The 11,297-nt window shown below is 27.4% G+C and overlaps 1 protein-coding gene across 1 annotated transcript; it reads left to right on the top strand.

Annotated features, from left to right (window-relative positions):
- The first annotated feature begins 3,594 nt into the window (after window positions 1-3,594).
- LOC107908205 (transcription factor IBH1-like 1) lies at window positions 3,595-4,590 on the top strand. Its single transcript, XM_016835449.2, has 2 exons — window positions 3,595-3,796; window positions 3,961-4,590. Exon 2 carries the CDS (start codon window positions 3,962-3,964, stop codon window positions 4,469-4,471), a length of 510 nt encoding a protein of 169 aa, XP_016690938.1. The 5' UTR covers window positions 3,595-3,796; window position 3,961; the 3' UTR covers window positions 4,472-4,590.
- The last annotated feature ends 6,707 nt before the right edge of the window (window positions 4,591-11,297 follow it).

Raw genomic sequence — 11,297 nt, 5'->3', positions numbered from 1 at the left:
ACCATTGTGCGAGCTATTGCAGAAAGACAAAAAATTTGAGTTTGACTCAAAATGCAAGGAGGCTTTTGATACACTTAAGCAAAAGTTGGTAACCGCCCCTATAGTACAAGCACCAGACTGGAACTATCCCTTTGAAATTATGTGCGATGCAAGCGAACGTAGCGTGGGAGCCGTATTGGGACAAAAGATAGCGAAAGAGCCTCATGTCATCTGTTACGCCTCAAAGACCCTAGATGATGCACAAAACAACTACACAACCACAGAAAAAGAACTTTTAGCTATTGTGTTTGCTTTAGATAAATTTCGATCATATTTACTGGGATCTAAGGTGATTATTTTTTCTGACCATGCAGCTCTTAGGTACTTAATCGCAAAGAAGGAAGCAAAGCCAAGGCTCATTAGGTGGATTTTACTGCTCCAAGAATTTGACCTCGAGATTCGTGACAAAAAAGGGTGTGAAAACCTGGTGGCCGACCACTTGAGTAGGATAAAAACTCCATTTGATGATGATCCCAAAAAACCTAAATAGGTACAAATTGCCAAATTTAGGTATCTCTATATATATTAATCCAAAAAAATATGCTAATTTATTTTATTACCTTCAAAAAATTATTTATTATATATAAATAATATCAATTCCAAGCTAATATTAACATAATGTATTTTTTATGAGAGATTAGGGATGGGTAAAAGTGTTTATTAGCTGAATTGAGTGGATGCATGTATATATAGCATTAATATTATACATAATTTTCAAGTTCGATTCAACTCAAAATATAAGCTTTAAATTTTGCTACAGCCTTTTCATATTGTAAATGGTTAACTCAAATCCGATTAGGTATATATATTTTATTTTAGAATATATTATATTTCTTTAACAATTAATATGATTCTTTTACTACCGTTATATTTTTTTATTAAATTCCTAAATATAAATTGAATATTAGAGCCTAAGCCCGACCCGTAATTTAAACAGGTCTGAACTTTTTGTTTTGTGCAAATTCGTTTTTCAAGTTTTATATTCTATCTAAACCCTCTCAAATATCAAGCAAACTTTTAGATTTAGGCAGATAACTCGACCCTTAAATATATCTAGGGAAAGAGTGTCCAAATTTAAACTCGAAATGTGAAATCAACAAAGGCTTAAACAACACAAATAATACTCTATTTGTATGGGCATAAATTAGTTTGAAAATAAGATGTTTATTACAATGCCATGTGCTAAAAGATTGGACAATCACCAAGACTCAAACTTTGTTGTATAATAAAATTATGGGCAAGGCAAAATATTCAGACAAGGCATTTGGATAAGTCATATTATTGTGTAAAACTTAAATGATAAAACCCAAAAAATAAATAAATTGCATGAAAAAGGTAAGTGAGGGGGGCAAGCATGCATGCAAGCAAGCATGCGCCCTGTGCTACTCTTTAATAACCCTCCCTTGATTTTCTCCTGAACATCCATTGTTTAAAGTAACCATTTATTCAACATGGCCCTACACCTCAGAAACCTTGTCTATGAATATAAATATTGGTTTAATTTTGTCTTTGATCCTTGTACTTTTTTGAAATTTAAAAATTATCATTTTATTTTTATTTCTAGAAATTCAATCGTATTACCAGTTTAAGAATTGAAAGTTAAAGCTCAATTGATATCACAAATACAAATTCAACTAATGTTAGTTAATAATGTTATCAATTGAATTTTAATTTTTAAATCAGACAAATAGAGGGACTAAAATTTTAAAATTAAAAGCTAAGGGATGAAATTTCAATAATCCAAAAAGTAAAAAACCAAACTAACTAAAGGCTAGTTTTTTTTAACGATCAAGTATACTTTATATTCGTTTTTGTGATTTTTTCTCTCAACAATGTCATATCTAAAATTTAAACTCGAGTACTTTTTCTAGAAATACAATATGTATTATCATTACACTTAATTCTTATTAAAAAGTAGGTACAGAACTAAACCATAAATATTTGGGGAAAATAAAATTAAGGGGACAATAATAAATTAAAAGAATTACTTAGTTAAGATCCTTAATAAACCTAAGATGACTAATTTAAAGTTTATATTTATAGTAATGTTTTAATTAAAGTATATTTTTTTCCGAATATATTTAAAACTATTTATAGCCCCTCCTTAACTCATAAATAGGAGGATAATGCGCTTCAACGCACTCGAACTCACATCCTCTTGCATTGGCAATAATATTTATACTAATCAAATTAAGACTCAATCGACACTCACACCCTCTTGCATTGACAATAATATTCATACTAATCAAACTAAAATTCATTCGACACGAAAGTAAAAACTAAATACGCAAAAATCTTGAGATTTTATTCGGAAAAAAAAAAGAAAAGAGAGGAAAGAGTTATATTTATTATACATACTAAGATCTAAATAAGGGGGATATCATGTATATATGTATAGATGTAATGATTGAAGGAAAGAACCCCATGTGGAGACCATGTGGGGAGGAGAGGAGAACGGGGGAGAGCCTTTTAAGTGCTTAACTCCTTTTTTTCATTGCCTAGTCTTTTTAAAACTTTTGGATTTTAATTTTATACATGATATATAGATAAATAATTATTTTGTATATTGACATTAAAATTAAAATATTATAGAAATGAGATTACGAACAATGGTAGATCTTGATATTAAATTTTAAGATTTAATTAAAATTTTTAAGAAATTTAATAATAATTTTTAAAAGATTTTGAGGGTTTAATCAAAATTTCAAAAACTTCAAAGTGTTAATGATGATTTTTCAATTTTTTTTCTAATAAAGATCCATCTTTGGTTAAGAATTTATTAAGTGTTTTTAGTTCAATTGAGGTAATTATTATTATAAAAGTCAGAAAAATATAAATTCGAAGGCACTTAAACATATGAATTTTTTTTAATTTAAAAGTATCGAGGTTAGGGGGTGTAGTAGGACTGATTGTACCATAAAAATATAAATTAATATACTTATATATGTGTACATACAATAAGGTTAGGTAGGTGGAAGAGAGGTGTTTTTCATGTTAACTCCAATTTAGGATTTTTGTTTATATTCGTAACCCAAACTTACAAATGTTGGCTTTGCTTTAAACATAACATAAAATCAATATTTTTTAGGATGTTTTTTATCTCTCTCACTACACATAAATAATGGTGAATGTACCTTAGAGATCACTTTATTATAGGGATGTGATCAAATTAGCGATTACTGTTTATGATTTTTTTATGGTTTCTATAAATAAAATTTTTTATTTAGAATTGATCTACAATTGAAAAAAAATAATTTTCAATACATTTTTATACAGTAAATGTTAACTCTGTTATAATTGGACTTATTTAATTTTTTTTAATAATATATGGACTAAATTGATCCATTTAATAATAAAAGGACTAATTTGATCCAATCCTTATAATAGAGGGACTTTCAAGATACTTTAACCCATAAAAAACCCAATAATAATAATAATAATTGAAATAAAAGAAAAAAAAAAGGTTTTAAAATATATCCCTAGGTTTATGGGGTGGGCCATGAATTGTCATGTGCTTGCATGTGCATTGTCTTTCCCTCATAGGCCTACTACTTGTTTTCCCATTGAGCAAATAAATGAAGTTTTATGGTACATTCCCTTCCCCTCCCCTCTCTATTTTCTTGGATTCTGATTCACTTTCTTGGATCTGTTTCACTCTCTCAGTCTCAGTTTTCTGATACTTCTCTCATCTCAACAATAATTTCATTAAAAAAAAACCATATATATATATTATTTCCATAGAAGAAGCTTAATCAAGGTATGTACATGGTAACATGCATAATAACAATCTTAGTCCCTTGCTAAATTGCTACTAATGCCATATTATTGTCTTCTCTGAAACCCTAAGTTCCATTTTTGTTTTACTTTCAATAAATTACAATATTGGTCCTTGAACTTTTGTTTGTTTTTTTTTTTTTATAGGATGCATCTTCCTCATAGTACACTCAAGCAAGAGTTTGTCAAGAAATGGATAATGGGTCTTCAAAGATGCAAGTTTTCAAACAAGAACATGAGTATCTTTGAGAGAAAAAAGGCCATAAAGTTATCAGCTGATACAGCCATGGCATCTGCAAGAAAGGGTCTAACCTGTTGGAGCCGAGCACTCATTTCGACCCCCGATCGGTCGGCGGTGCCGACAACGACGAGACGAGCTTCGTTGGCGTGTAAGAAGATTGTGAAAAGGAGCCGTAGGATCCGAAGGACAGCAAAATGTGGTGCTGCCCGAAAGAGACAAATAACAAGGTCTATTGCTCAATGTCTGGTATGGAAAAGAACGCAGATTTTGAAAAGTTTAATACCAGGTGGAGAGTTTATGAATGAAGTGTGTTTGATTGAAGAAACTTTAGATTATATTACATCTCTTAGAGTTCAAGTTGATGTAATGAGAAGCCTTGCTAGTGCTTCAGTTAGAGCTAGTGAACCCCATAATTAAGAGCATCAATGGTGTTTTTTTTATTATTATTTGGTAAGGGTATGGGTCGGTTGATATTAACTGAATATTTTAATATAAATCCTTTGCAACTCCGTTAATGGTAGGGTGTTTTCTTTTTACTTTTGGAGCCATTTTTAAAATGGAAGTTGGAAACCATTGAACCAACCATTTACATATCAACTTTATCTATCTATCTATGTTTCTTTTCCTCTTTATATAAACTTAGAATTTACTCTCTACTTTTATTTTCAGAAATCGAATCCCTCTGATTTTTAGATTTTAAAATTCACGTCCAAAATGACTAAAGAAATGATATTATAATAAATATAAATTCAATAAATTAATTTTAACAGTATTAACAATTAAATTTACATTTTAAAATATAAAAAATAAAAATACTAAATTTCTAAAAATAAAAATATAGGGATTAAATTCTAAATTTATGAAAAATATAAAACGGGTTTAATTTCAATCTTTCTATACTTAATTTTCTTTCCCAAGCACATGTTTCTTATTCATTATATTTATATAGATTTCAACTTTTCCTTCTCTAAAAATTTATTCGTTTCATATTTCTAAATATAGACTTTTGACACTTAGGGTCTAAGGTTTTGAAATTTTGAATCCTTAGAAACAACTTTCATATTATGGATTTATATCTTTTCTATAAATATTTTAATTTAGCTTTGAATATATTTCGAAAATTAATCTTATATACTTTGTAATATATACTTAACTTTGATTATAATTGAAATATATTTAAAATTAAACTAAAATCAATCTGGATAATTTTTATTCACGATGAAATTTAAAATGCGCGTATAACTTTTATATAATGAGACTCGAATTTATAATCTCAAAATTCGAAAAAACATTAAATTATTTAATGTATTGATTATACATAAATTTATGTACTTAAAAGTAATATTGTCAAAAAAAATAATTACAAATTTAAATAGAAAATAGACATAATAAAATGTAATATATGTAGGAGTGTGGGTTTTCTAGAAAGGGTTAAAAATTATGATTTGATATGTCAATTTGTCCTCAGAATCTGTGTACCAAGAAATACCAGCAATGCGATGATTTGATTGATGTCTTCATTAACTTTTTACTTATGTTTCCAACTCAATCCAATTGCTCAGACACCACTCTGTTTTCACTAATCACCTTCCATACCCAAAGTGCTTCAAATATATATAAAACATAAACTCTTGTGTTTGACTTATATTCAGTGTATTTATCATTTTAAATGTAGTCTTGATTTAAATTACGTGTATTTAATGTTTGAGATATAATTTGAATTTGAGTCGTATTAATTACATTATTATTATTATTAAGATTTTATCTTTTTATAATTTACCAATATATATTATATAAAATAATAAAAAATTTATCATGTTTAACTCTCATGAATGTATTGTTCCCACTACTTTTAAATTTAATTTAATGTCATGTATGAAATAATTATATTTATTTTCCATTCAATTTTATAAATTTATAATTTTGTTCAATATTTAAATGATATGAATTTAAATTTTGTCAATTTTTTTAACTTTATAACGATAGAAAATTTAAATATTAAAATCTATTTGATTTGCTTGAAAATAATATAATAATTCATTTTATGAATTTTATATAAATTAGGTTAATAAATAATTAGGTCACGTAATTTTTTTTTACTTAATGTGAATGATGTTAATATACATTTTAAAAAATAATAAAATGTATGCTAAAAGTGGGAAAATATAAAAAAAAATGTTAAGGGTAAGATTATATATTAACAATGATTTAATATATTTATATATATATAACAATTTTCAACAAAGTAATAACACTTATCTTTCACCAAGCATTTTAAAATTCAAGTGTCATTTAACATAACATTTCTCTTTTCCATCGACTTATCAAACGTGGCGTAATCATATATATACACTATAAAGTAATACACACAAATATTTAAAAAAAAATAATTAATTCCTTATTTATAATAAATATAGAATAATTTAATATATTTTAATTATTAAATAGAATAAAAATGTAATTAATTTTTAAAAAAATCCATGACAGCAATAAATACTAGTTTAAACCATAAATGGAAAATTTTCAAATTTTACTTTTAAGCAATGTAGAATCTAGATTTTAGATAGAGAATTAATGAATGGTCAAACTCATCTAATCCGGATTCATTTTTATTTTAATTTAAGGATGAAAACAAAAGGGTTAATTATTCTAGATGTCCTTAAACTATGGTCTAAATTTTAAATTAATTTTTAAACATTAAAATATTCTAATTGAGTCCTCAAAATATTACTATCGTATAAATCATATTTTTCCACCAACCTCACGGCTGCTTATATATATATATATACATATATTGTATTTATTGAAATTTTATATATTAGTAACTTAACTTTTTTAATGTTTACATTATAGTATTAAATATATTTACTATAGATTTAATTTTTATATGATATAAATTGCATAATATATAAAGATAATATGTTAATGTTATATTACAAACTTCAAAAAACGGTTGGGTGGGGCTCGAACCTTGAATGTTTGAGCCCGAGCTTGGCCCATATTTTAAATAGGCCTTCTTCTTTTTTCACTCAAATCCACTTTTTAAGCTTAATATTTTTGTCTAAATCCTCCCAAATTTCAGGCAAACCTTCGGGCTTGGGTGGATAGCTCAACCATTGAACCGGTCTACTTTTTAAGAGCTATTTCTACTTTTTTTTTTTTTCTTAAACATGTTAGAACAAAGTGTCCATGCAATAAATAGACATGTCTAAAATGTGGGCCATATATTTTAAATATGCACCATTAAACAAGTTAAATTTAAAGCCCAAACTAACAACTAATTAAGCTGATTGAATGATCTAATTGAAACAATATTGATACTATGAGAACTCAGTTAAAATATTTTAAAATTCAAAGATTAATTTAGAATATGGATTGTAGTTCGAGGACATAACATGAAATTAACTCAGAACATAAATGTTTGGTCCTTGCACAAAAGCATGGGACACAAAGTAAAAAAAAAAATGAACATATTAAATAAGTCATTTCTAATATCATCATATCTTGAAAACATTGATCTCATATCAATATTATAGTTGAAAATCAAAGTAGTAGTTTATTAGGATTTTATGTTCTTTTTGTTTGTCTATTTGATTTGGACCCCTCTTTTAGCAAATTGACAATAATTTTGCTTTCTTGTGACTCGGTCGGGAGACCACAAACCAAAGCCCTTTTTTTTGATGAATCTAAGTGCTTTCTTAATCTCATATTATGCTGGCCAGCTAATTTGCTTCCATTATATACATTCCAAATCATTGATTTTGACTCATCTCCCTCTTGCATTTTCTTATTAATTGTCAATTGGATATATAGGTAAAAGGGCTTAATGCTTAATTTACTCCTTAAACTATATCAATTTTTCACTTTAGTCCTTGTTATTTTTTCCCAAATCAAGAACTAAACATAATTTATAGCTTAAATTCTATTTTAGCCGTGTACTTTACAAAAGTTGTGGATTTAATCTCTGTAGTTTTTCGAATTGGTCAATTTTAGTCTCTGTACCTTTTGAAATTCAAAAAATGAAAATTTAGTCTTGACTCAAACAATAACAATTAAATTTGTTTGGTTAAATTTAATTACTAGTCTTGTACTATGCATAGGGTTGTAGACATTCGTTAATTTATTAATTGGATTTTTAGTGCGTAATATGTGAAAATAATAAGCTGATGTGACATTACGCATATGATAATATATTTGACGGATCAGATTTTGAAAATAGCAGAACTTAACTTAATGAATTTAACAGTTAATTTTTGGTTTGGATTGAAATTTTAAAATTTAAAAAGTACAAGAACTAAAAATGACCAGATTAAAGTGCATAGATTAAATCCACAACTTTAGCAAAGTGTAAGGACTAATAGCAGAAATTAACCAAAGTTATATTTACCCTAATTTTTAATGGAACTGTCTATAGAGTTCAAGATCATTAAAGGGTAATTAAGACATTGTAGAGCATACAACCAAACAATATACATATACATACATACATACATACATACATACATACGGAGGATTTTCAAAGATAATTGATAATATGCCTTGACGTTCCCTTTGTAAAAAAAATACATAAATAACATTGCTTAGCTTAATTTAATTTTCAGAAATATAATCTACTTGGTCATCTCTAAATGTTGCTGAAAATGTAGATAATAATACACAAAGGAACAACTGCAGTCATACACCATAAGAGTTAGCCATCCTTTTGAGAACACAAACAAGTGACTTCAATCCGATAATGTGCTCGACAGACCTCCGAAACAGCGTCTCCAAATCGGCACCGTCACAACCCGGGACTATCTTCCGCAATGTACGGAGATTCCTTCGCACAGAAATTTTCGCAAACTTCACCTTTTTTCTCATCACTAGGCGGTTCATCCTTGTCCTTTGATTTCCTTGGTTCATGGACATAAAGCAAGGTTTCCCCATGGTAAAAGGCAAGGAAAAATTAAATACTTGCTTGGGGTTTTATAGATTTTAGAAATTTCTTTTTCACTTGCTTGGGGCATTTTAATAGTTCAAACTTTTTAAAAGCTCAAGATGGGGTAGATATGGAGCAAATTTGTGATTGAAGACTTATTCAATACTTGTCAGTTGTCACCTAGTGAAACATCACTATATATATACATATAGGGTATTAATACAAACTTGTAATTTCCAGCTCAATCTTATGGTTAAAGAGGTGTAAATCACAAGGAACAAAAGAAGATGGAATCCTGGAAACTGGTCTCAGGATTTTGTTTTTGGAAGTGAATTTGATCGACAATGAAGCATGGTGCATGAACTTGGAACTGTTTAAATGTTCTGTTTAAAAGAAAAACTCATTTTCATTTCAGTCCCTCTACTATGTTTAAAATTGAGATTTAGCTCCTACATTCTAATTTGGTAGTGAACTTTTATACTTCTTTAATTTGTCAAAAATAGTTGACATCATCTAATTCATCATGTTTAATTGGAATCAAGGGTGAAGCTAAAAAATTGGTTTAGGAGGATAAAAAATGTATTGTAAATCTTTGAGGAGTCAAAGTGCAGATTTATCATTATATTAATTTGTAAGTTCACAAAACTTGAAGGGTATAAATAAAAAATTTTCCTTCTTAATTTTAGATTAACTAATAACATTAATAAGAGTACATATCAAATTATATATGGACTAAATCTCATATATGAGAATAGAAGACAGACTAAAACCATAATTTAACGTAAAATAAAAATTATTATCCATGTTATAATCGTACCTGCGTTAGTATGAATATATTTTATATAATTTATTTCTAAAATATTATAATCATATTCAAGTAATTTAGAAGGATGAGGGAATGATATGGCAAGCATGTATGGGCAGGACCATATTTATGTGTTGGTGGTCGGCATGAATGTTTCCCTTAGACCATATCTCTTCCATCTCAATTTCTCATATTCTGGAATTCTTGGGATTGGTTTTCCACTGCAAAAAGTGCCAGTTTAGCCAGATATTATTCACCAACCAACCACCCAAAAAGGGTTTTTTTTTTTATATTCCGAAATAAATGTATTTATCATCTATAGTAATGATATTCTTTTTGCAGTAAATGTTCTTTGGAGAATTAAACGACTAATCATAAAGCACGTTTCATTTCTATGAGCGAAGCTCAAAACACCCGACTACATGGTTAAGAGATGATATCAGGGGTGAAGTCAAAAATTATTTTTGGAAAGGCTGGAATTGAGTTATGTATTTTTCTAAAGTTAAAATATAATTTCATCATTTATTAGTTTATATATTTATAATTTTTTAAAGATTAAATTAAAATTTTATTATTTTGCGGGAAAATGCAATTTGACAATTTACTCATTTATAATTTTATAAATATAAAGTGGTCAATGTGATGATATTTTTCCATTTTAGGGGCCCTAGCCCTTGCCAGCTCCAAATGAGATGAACAACCACCACACTACACCTCATGGCTTTCTTGTAAGAATTAAAATATATTTCATATATATTTTATGGTCTATGAAAATTAATTTTTTTGAGATCTGTAGTTGTCTCTCTTAATAATGTTATTATCAAAGATTGCACTTAATTTCTCTTCGTAAGACTGCAATGTACCTTATCACTCAACTTAAAAACTGCTAGTAAATAAATCTTTGTCCTTTTACAATTGTTTCATTTATCAATATGAATTTTTCATGATTGAATATGTCTAAATTCAGATATTCATAAATATTTAATTTTTCTATAAAATTATAAATTCTAATTACTATTTGCAGCAGATTTGAAATGAAAAGAGATGCAAACCCTCAAATTTTTCATTTTGTTTCTCTAAAATTTTATTTTAAAATTGCACTTATTAAATAATTCATATATAGTACTTATAATGTTATTTAAAGAAAATTAGATCAAATATTATAAAATTTACACATATCCAATATGCTACCATTTCTTCCTGAAATATGACAAAGATCATAGCATGTAGAATCATGTACTTTTTTCGAAAATTCAGTACCAACTCACCAGCTTGTCTTTTCTCTTAATATTTATATTTATATATATAATAAGATTTAATACATAATATTTTTATAAACTATCAATCAACCAAATAATGCACGAAATTATTTTTTTTAATGATAACTGAGATTGTGTAGATATATATATATACTATCAATATATAAATAGAAGTTAAATTAGTGGCCGAGAGTTTGATTTTTGTTTTGGGTTTAGAGTAATTTTAAAATTCGTGGTTAATATCTACCTTCTTAATGAGAA

This window comes from Gossypium hirsutum, chromosome A08, assembly GCF_007990345.1.
Source record: "Gossypium hirsutum isolate 1008001.06 chromosome A08, Gossypium_hirsutum_v2.1, whole genome shotgun sequence".
Classification (NCBI taxonomy): domain Eukaryota; kingdom Viridiplantae; phylum Streptophyta; class Magnoliopsida; order Malvales; family Malvaceae; genus Gossypium; species Gossypium hirsutum.
This window is presented reverse-complemented; position numbering and strand designations above follow the sequence as displayed.